General features: G+C 41.9%; 1 protein-coding gene across 1 annotated transcript in view; it reads right to left on the reverse strand.

The window, feature by feature from the left end:
- Positions 1-10,937: 10,937 nt before the first annotated feature.
- The window catches only part of LOC124777852 (dehydrogenase/reductase SDR family member 11-like), a 40,446-nt gene continuing 34,451 nt past the window's right edge, over positions 10,938-16,932 (reverse strand). The window contains exon 6 of the mRNA XM_047253389.1: positions 10,938-11,292. Within this exon, the coding sequence (XP_047109345.1) occupies positions 11,251-11,292 (42 nt within the window). The 3' untranslated portion in view covers positions 10,938-11,250. The remainder of the gene's footprint in view (positions 11,293-16,932) is intronic.

Genomic DNA, 16,932 nt, shown 5'->3' on the forward strand with positions numbered 1-16,932 from the left:
AAACTAAACTATTAAAGCACACAGATGATACAATAAAATTCGCTCCTGGTTACGAACTCGTAAATGACACACAAGCGATTTACAGCTGCGCCTGTCTCGGTAGGCTACTGCTGCCTGATACTTCGATTTTTGGTGCCATACGACGTCATATATGTGATCTCCACAGTCAGTATCCTCGTTCATAACTATGAAAGGCGGCTGTTCTATAAGACAGCCTCCATTTCACTTCTCAGACTTTATTTGCACTATTTTTATGCATTTATTAATCCGTCAGTACGTCCTCAGGCAAGGGTAATAACAAAGCATTTTAATAAGAGGTTGACTGTGGTTTGTGTATGTTAACGAGCATATAAGCATGAGTTACTTTCCTGGCCGGGAATACTTTGTGTCTGATCTGAATCAATGGTTGGTAGCCTGGCACATGAGGCAGACGTACAGGAAGGTTTTTGGAGAATTGACCATACTGGACGGCAGGCTTCGCAAAACTTTCGCCTCTCGAATGACAGACTGGCGCCGCGCTCCTCAGGGAGGATGAGCCTCTAATAGTATCTATTTGTCATGCAAGGGGTGGTAGAACGTATTTTGCTCTCAGCCAGTGCAGAGCACTGACTGCGGAGAGAATGATGTGGTTGACATCACAGCTACGTGGGAGCAACAGTGGCTTCGACGACAGAGGGACATCAAAATTTTTTGTGTCACGCTCCCCAGCACTGGTGGAGGCCAGGCGGTATCGTTTAGTTGGCTTTGTTGCAACTGTTTGTCTTCTTCTCGTTTTGACTGGCGCTACTCAGTTTCACAAGCGTTGCCTGTCCACTAGTGGCAGCAGCGGCGGTTATTGATATGTAGTAACTGTCGCCCTATCTTTGGGGCAACGTCGTTGTTTTTTACGGGTCGTGTGAGTGTGCCAGTTCGGTTCGGGACTCAGGAGGAGCCAGGTCCGCGCAGTGCAGGGAACACGCTGGGACTGCTGGCAGAGCGTATGGACTGCCGGATGGAAGGGCTGTGGTCACGAAGGTGCATTACCTCGTCGTAAACCAGATCCTGCAGGCTTTAAGATGAGTGCATTTCAATTCGAGTAGAGAAATCTCGACCTTTGTGACAGCTCGCGATTCTCCAGTGAGTTGGGTTCGTGTTGCTGCGCGTACTGCCCCCGAGGCGAAGAACAGCGAGTGGAGTGCTTGGTGAAAACGGATCTGATTAGCTTTCCTCGACTTCTTATTACTATTTACTGCTTGTTACAATTTGTTAAGTTCAACAAGCGGTATTTTTCCTGCCTGGTGGCCGCTAACGCCCCCGTTACCTGCCTTGGGGGTTAGAGTATGTAATGGCAGTGTACGTTTTCTCGCCTTGTCGCTGCTGTCCAGTAAGGCGTGTAGTTTTGACAGCTTTCTTGATTGTAGGCCGTTTGTGATTCTTCTCCTCGGAGGTTCGTGGTAGTGATTCCTTTCTCGTTCCGGGCGCTCGAAGCACACTATTCTGGGGGCGTAGTGCAGTCCGCCGATTCCGGCTTTGGCGTGTTGTTCCATTCTTGCATTTGTTTTATTGGACGTCAGGTAGCTTCAGCAAGATTATAATTAGTCATTCGTTAGACTGCCACTAGTCTGAGTTACCATCTTGTGAAGTGAATGCAACTCTTGGCTGCCTATCTCATCGCTCGCGAAAGTGTTTGTTGCTGGACCTTCTCAGAGGTCGATTCTTGGAGCACCGTCTGTGACAGATTCTTGTGCTTTATTATTGTATTATTTATTACCATACCTTGTAATGCCTACATTAAAGTTTATGTATGTCTAATTAATAGTTCCGGTCGCCTTCTGGAATAAATCTAGCAGTGTAAGGGTTGTGTTACAAGGTTACCATCATCTTATTTCACCCGTTTGGTAGTCAGTTGCTTGTTTCTTTTAATTACCCTTTGCTTGTATTTGCTGTTTTACAGCAGGTTTCTAAATTGTTTTATATAATTGCCGTTCCTGGCGTGTGTGGCCTTTAGCCATGAGGGTGGTCTTTTGCTTTGAAAAAATAATTAAATATTTGTATTTTAGCAGTAAGCGTTAAAACCATATTTACTGCCGTTCCTGGTGTCTGATACCTTCTGCTGTGTTTGTGGCCCCTTACTCTTTAGTATTTAAATACCTGTAAATTGTAATAGCAGCGAGTTCTTAAACATTCTTAATTTATTGCCATTCTCGGTGTGTTAGGCCTTCAGCCATGATCACAATGGCTTGTTTTTTTTTTTTTTAAACATTAGGTGTATCTATATTTTATGGTGATTTGCTAAATTGCAACGCACCGAAAACACTATCATTTACACAGTTGCTGATTCCTTGATTAATAACGTGTGATATTTTTTATTTATTGTTGAGTCTGCAATTACTGTTTTAAAAATAAATGTGTGTAACTGTAAAAGGCAACCAATAGTAACTGATTACGGCCCCGTCCACAATCGTAACCGAATCCTGCCTTCCCTTGACTACCAGGTTTCAACTGTGTAAGGGGCCCGCGACAGTTTGTGGTGCTTGTTATGCGCAGAGTTTATTCTCACCCATCGAATTTTTGATTACTTGTTTCTGTTGTGCATTCTGATCTCTAGGACAATAAAGACTTTCGTTACCCGATAGCTAATGTGTGATTTCGGTAGTGTGAGACTTTTGTTTCATTATTTTGGATGGGTTAATTATTTTTCGCATTGACTATGACAATCGGAGCCAGTGCACAGCTGGAATGGGCCATCTCTAGTTAGCGTTATCCTTGCGTGTAAGTCTCAATAGGTTTCTGAAGGGAGTTTTCCTGTGCCAAATGAAAGTCTGGGGTAGGAAGCAGTAATAGGTATACAGAGGGTATCATTACAACACCGCACTCTGCATAATGAGGAGCCGTAGGCAAGATCACACCTTTCAGTGTACACATAAAAAGCAGATATCGTTCTTGAGCCAGCTACTCCACTTATATTTTCTCTTTCCATCAGGTGTTTGAGTAGCTGGTAGTGGACAACATCTTCCAACGGAGCCACTCAGAGACAGCTGAGAGTGCATTTAAGTCAGTTCAAAATAAGCTCTGGTAATAAGGATGTTGAAACATAGGATGCCCTTAAATCACGGGTTCTGTTCCTTCACCCCTAGATACTTTCCTTTATTTGAGAGAGAATTGAGCTGTGCACAAGCTCGTATCATCGGCTTTGGGTTTCTTTGCCTACAGTTTTTCTAGTTGTGCGGCAGCGGCGCCTCGAGTGTGATCTAAGCACATGCGCAGCTCACAGTCTAGGTCTGTCTGTTGTGGGTTGGGCAGTCCGGGGTAGCCGAGCGGTTCTAGGCGCTACAGTCAAGAACCGCGCGACCGCTACGGTCGCAGGCTCGAATCCAGGGGCATGGATGTGTGTGATGTCCTTAGGTTAGATAGGTTTAAGTAGTTCTAAGTTCTAGGGGACTGATGACTTCAGAAATTAAGTCCCATAGTACTTTTTTCACTGTCCGTTAATCTTGAACTTGGCAGATTTGTCTTTCCTGCACTACTCGTGCACGTATTTTCTAGAGTAAGGTATCTTTAAAATTTTTGCATTGTCAGTCTACTTTGATCTAGACAGAATTGCCTTTACCTCTGCTCAAAAAATGGCTCCGAGCACTATGGGATTCAACATTTGAGGTCATCAGTACCCTAGACTTAGAACTACTTAAACCTAACTAACCTAAGGACATCACACACATCCATGCCCGAGGCAGGATTCGAACCTGCGACCTTAGGAACAGCGCGGTTCCGGACTGAAGCGCCTATAACCGCTCGTCCACAGCGGCTGGCTTACCTCTGCTACTGGTGCTTGTCCTCTCTGTGTTATAAGTCTTTAATATTTCCCTTGTCACTAAAGATGACAAGACCCATATGTTTACTGCCGTTTATTTATGTAAATTCTGCTGCGTTACCCCAAGAAATTGTGGGTCAAATAGACCCAGTTAATCCATCCTCATTATCTCTGTCATCGTTGTAGACCACTATGCTATTTGCCATTTGTATGTGACGTAAATTTAGTGTATTTACTCTATGTATGTTTTAGAAAGCGTACTGATTCCGGCAATCGTTTTGGTGTGGGCTGAGGTCAAGTCAGCGAATCCATTGTGTTTCAGTCCCTTTATTATATTTGGGTTTGTCCTTGGTTGCTCTTGTGAATGTTTTTGAGTATGATTTTAACGCCTGTATAGAAGCTACATGTTCTTCTATCTTGAAAGTACTTTTTATGTCTAAAGTATATGCACACTATGGTCTTTGTAGTGCTGATTTCCAAGTATCCACAACTATTGTTAGACCCAATAAGTACCTCTGAGACGAATTTATAATAGTTACAGAGTTGAAAGAGTTTGATTTTGATTAAAAAAAGTAATTCTCTGTACTATTATAAAAACTATATTTTGAATGGCTTTATGTGGAGCGTTCCCATGAGCTTGATGGCTCGTAATTGTTTATATTAAACTCAGCCTCCATGGCGAATAAGTGTTGCTCATCTTTGTTGATGTTAAATGCGGCAAATAGAGACGAGAAACGGGTTATTTTATTTGTGCTCAGCATAGCTCTCTACCATTTCAACCTACTTTTGGAGACTGTAAACATAAGACATTAAATGCTTAATAACTACTACAGTGCATTATTTAAACAAATTGTTCTGATATCACATGCATTAAACAAGTGACAGCCTACTGTGGACTTGGAAATTAATGCTTAATAACGATTAGATGTGTACTAACTTGGTGCTTAGGCACGTGCTAAACAATGACTAATACACTACCAGGTCGCCTAAGAGGAGCCTAACACCATAATATTATGGTTGATCTGTAAATAACTCTGGGAACTCTTCTACAGCTATATCACACTCTGCTAGCCGCAGAAATAATGTATCACTAAACTGCAGTTGTCACTAGGATGGGAATGGAAGAGGAGATATGTACTTTATTTAAAACAAGCAACCACAGTATAAGCACGAATGACCAGGGTACTGCATGAGCCCAGCCGTTACCACAGCCAAAAGCCACTGCATGCCGCTGCCCTCCAGCTCGGCTGCATATGAAGTGACTAGAGGCGCATCCCAGCTGCTGTCACATGTGTCGATCCCAGTGAACTAGGTGCAACACACTGCTATAATGACAGGTCACCCTTTTCACGCCCTGTGCTAACCCACCGAACAAAATAAGACGAGTCACAGCAAACCGGCTGCGTCAGAAAGCGGCGGATACATCCTCCCTATTAACGCTGAGCAACACTGCTATCCGACAAATATTGTTCCTTCAACAGGTCCTGAGAAAGAGAAGCAGTGTACTGGGATGGAATAAGTTAGAAACATATTAAAGAAATTATTTCTTAATGGGCAGTTAATGTCGAAAAAAGTGGAAATGGAATAGACTGACGTCAGGAAAAAAAAAGGAACCCACTGTATATGGCGAAAGTGGTTTGCCACAAAGGAAAAATGGAGACTGGTAGTGGAAAAGGGTCAGGCTGTTGCCTATATGTAAAAATAAGGCTTACTTTAAACAGAGTAAATGTGTGAAGAAACTGGGTATATGAAAGGGGGGTTCGCGGTATTTGCACGCACTAGAGATGCTGGTGGAGGATGCTCACATGTTGGTAGACTAGTCGAAAATGGTAGTGTTTACTACTACATTAGGAGATATATCAAATATCTGGGTATAAGCTTGCTTTCCCATTCGGATCTGCGTAAAAAAAGATGCTTATATGTATCAGCTTGTCATGAACTGGATGATGCTCACTTTTTTATTCCATTATCTGATACTGTCCCCCACAAATACTTTTGTTCCATGCGAGATAAGTAGGCGATTTTTATGTTCCACATAGCTCACACTGCATTACAGACATACAGTCATACATCATGTGGCAGAGTTAGCGCAAAGTTCTGTATAATTATATACATCCATATCCATATTGTGTAGCTGTTTTTTTTTTTTTTTTTGTTAAAGTGATCGACCGTACATTAACATTCTATTGAGACATATAGTGCAACTCTCAATATGATTATACATAAAAACGTAGAACTGACAGACAATACAGTCATTACAGCAAAGTAGGCAGTCCTCCAAAAGGTTAAGAGAAAATCATTTTTTTTCCTATAAGGTACTATTGTTTTGACCTGTCGTCTCATTTGCTAACAAGTGATTTGCGATGTGGGAATAATACTCCACAGACAACTTGTACACCTTACTAAGCTAGTAGCAGCTCGAGACCGTGTCAGAGTGTATTGCATGGGAAAATATCTCATTCCGTCATCACACAAACCAACCATAACACATCAGTTATAATTCTCTGCCTACCCCTACATATATCGTACTGCTTTCCTACAGTTACACAAATTTTATAGATACCCCTTGGTAAAGCATGAAGTAACTGGAGTTTGCGGGGGATTTTAATGCAAGCACTAGATGTAGAAGAGGGATGACGCCACATTGAAATTAACTGGGAGGGAGACCAGATATTGCGTCATGACGAAACTGACATTTCTACTGCGCAGGAGAAATACCCTGGCATCCATAAGCATATTGGAAAAACTGTCAAGGAAGAACAGGAAACCATTTCTAGGAAATACAAGACATCCATATAAATCAGAGTTGGTCTACGCTAAAATGGAACAGCCGTCTGGAGTATTGCAGCAGCTTTACGTCAACTACTATTAGTTTATGGACTTGGATATAATGCAGAATTTTTGCAGGGATTTTTAACGGAGTGGGTATTTGCGACTTCATCCTTTTTGATGACCGCCCAACTCATATGATACTGAAACAGAACTTAAGCCTCATCACTAGCAGGTAGCACCCTCATTGAATTATACTGTAGTTGGTGGTGACCGCAATCTACCCTTGATATGTTGGCGAAATGTTTAAAGCCATAAATCTTCGTCCAGAATCGTTATGAATGCTTTCTCAGAAAATTATTTTGAAAATTAGTTTAGGAGACCCATCGAAGTGTAAATGGTTGCGAAAAACAAAACTTTACTCCCAGCAATAAATAATCCCGAACATAGAGATCTTCATGATGGAAAAAGGATTAGTGACCACAAGGCTGTTGTACCGATACTGAATACCGTAACATTCAAACCCACCAAAATTTAAACGCAAAACACATATATTAAAAAAAACAAACAGATTCGCTTGACACCTTCCTAAAAAAAGTCTCCACTCCTTTCAATGTGACTATGTAAGCGCAGATCAGATGTGGTTTAAATTCAAAGAACCAGTATCAAAGGGTGTGGAAAGATAAGTACCTGATAAATTAATGAAAGGTGATACGAATACTCCATATTTGACTAAACGGTTCAGGATACTGTTGGCGGAAACAGCGAGAAAACATGCCAAATTTAAAAGATTGCAAAATCCCGAAGATGAACGAAGTTTTAGTGAAGCTCAAAATTTAGCGCGAACTTCAATGCGTGATGCTTTTAATAGTTTCCACAGCAAAATTCTGTCTAGAAATTTGGCAGAAAATCTTATGTAGAGTACACCAGAAGCAAGACGCAATCAATTCCTTCATTTCGCAATAACAATGGTAATGTTACTGATGACAGAGCCCCTAAAGCAGAATTACGAAACACGGTTTTCCGTCATTACTTCACAAAATAAGACAAAGTAAATACTCCAGACTTCGAGTCAAGAACAACTGTTAACATGAGTTACTTAGAAGAAGGTATTCTCGGTGTGGCAAAGCAGCTTAAATCACTTGATGAAGGCAGGTCCTCCGGTTCAGACTGTATGCTCCAGTTTCCTTTCAGAGTGAGCTCATACAGTAGCTCCTTACTCAGCAGTTATATACAACCGCTTGCTCGTAGAAAGATCTGTATCCAAAGACTGGAAAGCTGCGCAAGACAAAGCAATACCCAAGAAAGGAAATGTGAGTAATCTACTGAATTGCAGACACGTACCACTAACGCCAGTTTGCAGTGGGATGTACATATACTGTTTTCAGACGTTATGAATTACCTTGTAAGGAAACGATTTATTGATAAATAGCCAAAACGGCTTTCGCGAAACAAAAATATCGCTTTATTTTCACGAGATACTCAGTGCCATCGACATGGGATTTCAAGTTGATTCTATATATTTGGATTTCCGGAAGGCTTTTGACACCATTGCTCAGAAGCGTGTTCTCATCAAGTTACGTGCCAATGGGGTATCGTCTCAGCTGTGTGACTGGATTTATGATTTCCTGTTGGAAAGGTCATAGTTCGTCGTAACTGATGTAAAGTCATCGAGAAAGACAAAAGCATAGTCTGGCGTCCTCAAGGAGGTGTTGTACGACCTCTGATGTTCTTTATCTACTCAAACGATTTAGGACAGAATCCGCATAGCTCTCTTAGATAGTTTGTAGATGATGCTGGCATCTACAAGTCATCAGCTGACCGAACCGAATTGCAAAATGATTTAGGCAAGATATCTCTATGGCGTTAAAAGTGAGAATTGGCTGTAAACAATGAAGAATGCGAAGGCACCCACTAAATTTCGGTCCCATGAAACAGCACAAAAACGTAAAGGGCGTAAATTCAACAAAATACATAGGGATTTCAATTACAATTACCTTAAGTAGGTACGATCACATGGATAATGTTGTAGGGAAAACAAACCAAAGGCTGCGATTTATTGGCAGAACGCTTAGAAAGTCTACAAAAGATACTGCTTGCACAACACTTGTCCGCCCTCTTCTGGATGACTGCACTTCGCTGTGGAATCCACACCAGATAAAACTGAGGGGGAGCATCGAAAACGTTTAAAGAAGGGCATCTCGTTGGTCATTAGCTCGAAATAGGGGAGAGAACGTCACGGATACTATACACGAATTGAGGTGGCAATCATTACAACTAAGGCGTCTATCGTTGCGGCAGCTCTTTCTCATGAAACTGCAATCACTAACATTTTCCGCAGACAGTGTTGGCATCTGCCTACACAGGGAGAAATGATCATGATAATAAAATAAAATAAATCACAGCTAGCACTGAAAGATTTAACTTCACGCTTTCCCGCGTGCTGTTCGAGAGTGGAACGGTGGAGAAGGTGGTTCGATTAAGCCTCTGCCGGGCACTTAGCTGTGAATTGCGGAATAATCGTGTGGATGTAACATCGAACCGCGATTTCTGTGTGCAGGAAGAATAATGCCAGGGAAATAATAGTGATATTATAAACAACGAAACGACTCATGGCATGCAGGGTTACATGACTGGTATCTGCGTTATTGCTGATATTTGCTTTATGGGTGTTAGCCCTTCGTCCAAGGCACAATTCTTTGTCCAACCTTTCGTCATTCAACGCTGGAGACATCACCAGAGGCTTTAAAGATTCAGAAAGAAATTACAGCCTCAAACAAGCTCAGCACGCTGGAGTGTTTGTATGTGTCCAAGTAACAAAAGGTTCGTTACTCATCAGACGGCTGACTAACATCACTGAGTCTCACCGACGAATTTTGTAGAGGTTGTAGTGGGGAAGAGTTGCCACTGTTGGTTTTATTTTGCACCGAGGGCCCCAACTTGCTTAATTTCAATCCTTCTTCCTTTCTGTTAAAGTTGTTTGTGCGCTTTTGAATTTCTATGGCCTCTGAACATCCTAGCACAGTAAATATTAAATCTTGCTAAAAGCACAATGTCAGTGAAACGAATTTGGCCACGTGCCTATTAGCAAGTACGCCAACGACTCCAATGGAAGTACAGAATGGTATGAAGCTGATGTATCTGCGAGTGAAACCGGTTACCAGAAAAGTAAACACCATTTGCAAGCTATACTGAGTGTTTTTGTTAAATTACGATAGAAGATCGCTGTTCTTAGAGTTATAACTTCAAAAATAATTATTCTGTAATCCGTATTTCATTGATACAGTTTAATTCTTCCAATAAATGCACTAAATGGAGTATATAAGTAGCGTTAATTTCTACCATGAGGACACTGGAAAGAAACGACTATGGCATTTTTTTGGTATCAATTAATGTGTATTATATGCTCTGTATTTGTAGTCATGTAACTGAATCATAGCTTTCTCAAACTTTGAGGGTAGACTTTGAGCATTGCTGCTTGTCTCGTCTATCTAAGCGGACTGTGGTGTTTACTGATACTTTTGTTGGAAGTTGGTGATTGGTTTATCAAAGTGTCTGAGCAATTTGTCGTAAACATTATGATGCAAACATCTAGATTACGCTGCGATGTAGATGTATCAATAGCGTGACTTACATAGAACTCAGGACGGTGTTTATAGCATTGCCTGTCAGACTAGAACAAGGGCAGTCTGCTTGAGACACGGATATTTTCTTTTCTTTTTTTGTGTGGCTTACCCAAGGCCGCAGCGTGCGTAGGCGCATCCAAAACCAAGAGTCGAGAGTTTCGTTGGTTGTCGGTTGTCTTGATGAAAAATGTAGGAACGGTGTCTTCTTTCATTCGCTGAACTGCTCAGTACCATGCATTTTTTCACTTTAGAAAGGATGACAGTTGCCACAGTTAAAAGAAACAGAAAACTTCATTCGTGCAAGGACACTCTGTGAAGATGTATATTGTAAATGGCATTTCTAGCGATGAATGCAGAACGAAGTGCCATATGGTCTTCAAGTTTTACGTTTTCCGTGTGTTCTACTGTAGTTGGTTCTAGAAAGACTCTCCTCATTTACCTCTCTATGGGAAAGCTCCTTCTACAAGGAACTATAGTAAAACAGAGGGTGAAAGTATTATAATACTTTCACGTGCAACATTCAGATAATGTAATTTGAAAGTAGGGGAAAGTAATGTATATGTATAGGACCTGCACCTTGCCACCATCGTTACTTGGGAACTTAAACAATTAATTACGAGATATCCCCACCTGTTAAGTTCTCACTTATATTAGAAAGTCAAAATTTCTAACAATATGTAAACCATTGAAGAGGATTGTGAGAAGCTGACTATTCTGTTTCACAAATGAAATACATACTATTTTATTTTTATTTGTTTATTTTAGGTAAAACTTGGCAGTAAGACATTACATAGAATGAAAAATGCATACATTTTGTGTTTCTTGAGGTTGCAGGTATAGCTCAGATATGTAGTTTGAATATTCTCAGTTGCGCCTTCATGAATGCTGACTCCCGAACAATCTAACAGTTTTCAGTCATAGAGTGGGATATAAATAAGCCAGGCTAAAATTCTCGTTTGATGTGCAAATAATAAATTATCCACAAAGCAACAATATTACCCAGTGACGAGAATCCTGTATAAGTTAATGAAATGTTCGACGTTATTCAGGAAACTGGTAGCAGCTTCAGTGAGCACTGCCCGTAGGATGCATGATGACATCATGAACCTGCAACAACATTATTTTTATGTAATAGTTAGCATAAAAAGAAAAATTGTACATATAAAAATCCAAGAATGTTAGATATGTATCTTGCAACACCCATGCTGTATTTTAACCTGGGTCCCCAAACTTACAGGTCGTAATGAGTAAAGCGTCCGAACATAATCTTCGTTTTCCCCAGTCTTGCTTCAACGCAGTTACGGATCGAGAGTGTTCGTTTATTTATACAAGGTGAATGTTAATGAAACAGACAAAATGCAGGGACATGTTCCTGACTGGAAACGGAGTGAAGAAGGTCCTACGAACATGTGTCCAGAAATGCATCATTGCCATTGTAGGTGGCGCTGACGTAGGAAAGTTCCTGTGAGTACGTGCCCTGTGTTCCTTGAGTGTTGCAGACTGTGTGACTGACGCATCGTATTTAAGCAGCGGGATGGTCAGGTATTCATTTCTGGAACTAGCCGGTATGGTGTCTGTGTACGGCCAAGCAGATAGAAACGGTCGAGAGGCTGCACAGTTATACTAAAAAAAGTACCTTCACAGACATCAACCATATCACATAACATTTCAAGCACTTTTTGGGCGTTTGTGTGGTCATGAGTCCTTCGAGATAGACGAACGTGCAGGTAGGCGCCGGACTGTGCGTACACCATATTTAGAGGACGAGGTTTTACAGGATATCCTAGCACAAATTCCAGGCAAGTGGCCCTCTAACATGGTGTTCAAATTGATCAAATGGCCCTGAGCACTATGGGACTTAACATCTGAGGTCATCAGTCCCCTAGAACTTAGAACTACTTAAACCTAACTAACCTAAGGACATCAGACACATCCATGCCCGAGGCAGGATTCGAACCTGCGACCCGTAGTGGTCGCGCGGTACCAGACTGATGCGCCTAGAATCGCTCGGTCACCACGGCCGGCGCCAACATGGTGTAAGCCAAAGTACGATTATGTGTAACGGCTACTGTCTCTATCAACTACGACGACTGCAAGGAATATCATTAGCGGATTTCCCTCTGTGGGAAGGATTAAGCAAACGATTTTTGCAACAGAACATGAAAATTATTGAATTCCTTTCATGAGTTCTCTATACCGACGAAGCAACCTTTACTCAACTGGCATCATCAGTCTGTATAATCGTCATGTGGGCTGTAGACAATGATTGAGGGGTCTCAGCAGCATCGGTTCAGCATCGATGTGGGGGGTAGGGATTCTTGGCGACCACATACTTGGCTAGGTTATTACTCGACAAGGCATCGTAGGAGGAACGTACCTAGACTTCCTGCGGAATACGCTGCCTGCGTTGTTTGAGAATGTGCTTTTGGTAATACGGCAGTTTATGTGGTTTCTGTATGACGGAGCACCACCCCACTTGCGCATTACAGTTCACCAACACGTCAAAAACATCTTCCACGGACATTGGATAGGACGCTGAGGCCCTGTAACACGGCCTGCTAGATAATCGGACTTAAATTTCCAGGATTTTTTTAAATCGCTGGGGCATCTGAAAAGCGTTGTGTATGTTAAATCAGTTCCTGGTATGAACACCCTTCAATAGCGCGCTCACAACGCCTGTGACACTATTCGGAGAAAGGCCGGAACGTGCGGAAGAGTACGGCAATCCATGTTGCTACGCGTGAGCGCGTGCATTATATCCCATGGAGACAACTCTGGACATCTGCTGTGACGTGGATGCGATGAAGCTCTGTAGTGTGTTCCGGGACGATTTGTTGTTGTTGCACGCACACCGTCCATTTCCGGATACATGTTCATACGAACAATTTTCGTCAATTTCCAGTCCCTGTAGCTTGTCGGTTTTATTAATGTCCACCCGGAGTATAAACTGATACTGCATTTAGTGTCTCCTGTGTCTGGAATGCTTCTGAAGCCACAGGAAACAAAAAAAACTAATATAAGAAGAGAAAATAGCGACTACTATCGATGGCGCAACTGTTGACAGGATATAAACAAAGATAAAATTTTGACGTTGCAAGAACGCGAATCCGGTTTGTCAACTTCTTTTGAAATGACGGAAACATTCGAAGGAATATCCTCATATTCAATTCTGAGAAAACGAGAAAGAACTTGACTATCACTTTTGGCAATAGTTCGGGGGCTTTTCAAGGGCGCCCATGCGAGGTCACACCCTTCCGCCTCGGTGTTACGTAGGTTTTTAACTGGGTCGAAACTGGAACTATTTTCTACATACATGTCGCCATTCGCCTTCCAAAATATTAAAAATATTCCATACCTCCAGGTCTAGCTACCCCCTACGAATTAACATATGGGCGCCCATGTGGCTTTGCTGATGGAAGTGATCGCAACAAACGAGACAGTCACAATGGGAATCTGTCATTCGGAACTGTCGCCAACGAGGATTGGATTGCAGTCCTTCTGTTAAGTCGAGGTGAACGATGATATGCAGAGCTTTTGTTTTCCATCCTTCATTTGCTGCCCAAGAGGGCTGGGCGGCCTGTTGTATCACTTGGTTCTTTTGGGCTAAATCACAGCAATCTGGGACAAAGAGGTTCCCAGTAGGAGGAAGTGGATTTTCAGTGCTATCATTCGTCTTATAGCAAGGGGGAAACGTCGAATCATTCAGAACTGAAGCATTCGAACAATTTGTAATTATGGGTCCTATTTTTCACTAGAGCTTTGATCTTCCTGTACAGCGATTACAAATAAGTTCAAGCAATCATGTTCTCTTGAAGAGGAAGTGAATATCACTGACGAGCATGAGATTTCGACAAAATGTTTCAAAATTTTTAAAAGCCTTTAAACCCAACAATGATACTAATCACCAGAGATTCAATTGCTGGTAAACTGAATGATAAGTAGAGACATCATTCTAGAATAACGCAGAAACTATTAAGGTTTCGATAATAGTGGAATTATGCAGCAAGGACAAATAGCAACAAGTCAATGGTTTTATTGTAGATGTTGCCTTTGGCGTGCTTTAACATAGATCTACCACATCCACCACAAATATATCTTTCTGCTAATTTTCCTATGCCCTGATCCTCTCGAAAGAAAGTGTGTCGTTTCTTTTCTTTGTTGCATTACTTGTACTTGTGCAACAGAATCAATCTCATATTCCTGTTATACAAAAGAAGGGGACGTGAGTTTTTGTAAGAGCAGCCAGTAGCTGATTGTCTGCAGCTGCAGTTTTGTCAATAGCTAAGTGTAAGTAGAAAGGCAGAGTTGTTTAGCTGTCATAAAAGATGGTACATAGCATTTTAAGATAGAGTTACGTTGGCAGGTAAGCACCTTTCCCGTCTTTGGTGGCTAACACACCCTCCCCCTTCCCCCTACCCCCTCCCACCGCCCCTCTCCACACAAACACGATAGCGAAAGCGGTTAGCAGCTTTGTGCTGATAGAACACTAACTATTCTGTTGGTGACAGGTAAGTACGGACATATTAGTGGATAACAGACGGATGGAGGCATCTAAGTTATTTAGTGTGCGCAATTGAATCATTTTCATGTCAATTATTTTGATAATCAGGGTTAGTAGTGATATCATACCAGCAATTTCGTGTGAGAATTTACCATTGTTCTCGATTTTCTAGTAAGAATAACTTAGTGTGTAGGTGAGTGTAGGCTTGCTGAATAACTTCAGTGTATAGGTGTGCTGATGTCACAGTGTTGGATTTGAAGCAAAGATGTTATTCCACTTTACTAACTGTACATTGATAAGGTATCTCTAAAAAGTTATTTTTCAGAACAGGGGATCAGTAAATTAGTCTATCTTTTGTGTTTCGTCTCGGTTCATGTTTTAGAATTATTGGAGATGAGAGAAGAAATTTTAATTTATTTGCCTCTTCTTCCCAATACTGAGAACTCGTCACCTTCTGGCAAGGGGTGGTAAAATGTATCCTTCCTTTCTCTTAAAAACTTTTAGTTTATAACATCTGAATAATTAAATCTAATTGTAAGAACAGTTTTGCTCATTCACTTTCTTTTTGCAAATGACAGTTAGTTTCCTAAGAAAATTGTTTCCTAAGTATATTGTGTCAAATTCATAACACGATGATAAATATACATGTAGCAGGGAAAAATTATAAATGATGGCATCAACAGTGGTACAATTATACCATTAATAATACACTACTGGCCATTAAAATTGCTACACCAAGAAGAAATGCAGATGACAAACGTGTATTCATTGGACAAATATATTATACTAGAACTTACATGTGATTACATTTTCACTCATTTTGGGTGCATAGATCCTGAGAAATCAGTACCCAGAACAACCACCTCTGGCCGTAATAACGGCCTTGATACGCCTGAGCATTGAGTCAAACAGAGCTTGGATGGCGTGTACAGGTCAACATTGCTGCACATGCAGCTTCAACACGATATCACATTTCATCAAGAGTAGTGACTGGCGTAATGTGACGAGCCAGTTGCTCGGCCAGCATTGACGGTTTCAGTTGTTGAGAGATCTGGAGAATGTGCTGGCCAGGGCAGCAGTCGAACATTTTCTGTATTCAGATAGGCCCGTACAGGACCTGCAACATGCGGTCGTGCATTATCCTGCTGAAATGTAGGGTTTCGCCTGGATCGAATGAAGGATAGAGCCACGGGTCGTAACACATCTGAAATGTAACGTCCACTGTTCAATGTGCTGTCAATGCGAACAAGAGGTGACTGAGACATGTAATCAATGGCATCACGCCGGGTGATGCGCCAGCGTAACGATGACGAATACACGCTTCCAAAGTGCGTTCACCGCAATTTCGCCAAACACGGATGCGACCATCATGATGCTGTAAACAGAACCTGATTTCATCCGAAAAAATGACGTTTTGCCATTCGTGCATCCAGGTTCGTCGTTGAGTACACCATCGCATGCGCTCCTGTCTGTGATGCAGCGTCAGGGGTAACCGCAGCCATGGTCTCTTACCTGATAGTCCATGCTGCTGCAAACATCGTCGAACAGTTCGTGCAAATGGTTGTTGTCTTGCAAACGTCCCCATCTGTTGATTCAGGGATCGAGACGTGGCTGCACGACCCGTTACAGCCATGCGGATAAGGTGCCTGTCATCTCGACTGCTAGTGATACGAGGCCGTTGGGATCCTGCACGGCGTTCCGTATTACCCTCCTGAGCCCACCGATTCCATATTCTGCTAACAGTTATTGGATCTCGACCGACGCTAGTAGTAATTTCGCGAAACGATAAACCGCAATCGCCATAGGCTACAATCCGACCTTTATCAAAGTCGGAAACTTGATGGTACGCATTTCTCCTCCTTACACGAGGCATCACAACGTTTCACCAGACGACGCCGGTCAATTGCTGTTTGTGTATGAGAAATCGGTTGGAAACTTTCCTCATGTCAGCACGTTGTAGGTGTCGCCACCGGCGCCAACCTTGTGTGAGTGCTCTGAAAAGCTAATCATTTGCATATCACAGCATCTTCTTCCTGTCGGTTAAATTTCGCGTCTGTAGCACGTCATCTCCGTGGTGTGGCAATTTTAATGGTCAGTAGTGTAGATATACACAACTTTTTAAGAAAACTGCAACACTCCACATTTGAGTTTTCCGTCTCTGCTTTTTTTTAACACATTAGACAGGCAACACAGTTTTAGAGTTGCATACACTGGTAGTTCGAAACAAGGGATTTCCCTTGGCTATC

Source organism: Schistocerca piceifrons, chromosome 2 (assembly GCF_021461385.2).
Source record: "Schistocerca piceifrons isolate TAMUIC-IGC-003096 chromosome 2, iqSchPice1.1, whole genome shotgun sequence".
Taxonomy (NCBI): domain Eukaryota; kingdom Metazoa; phylum Arthropoda; class Insecta; order Orthoptera; family Acrididae; genus Schistocerca; species Schistocerca piceifrons.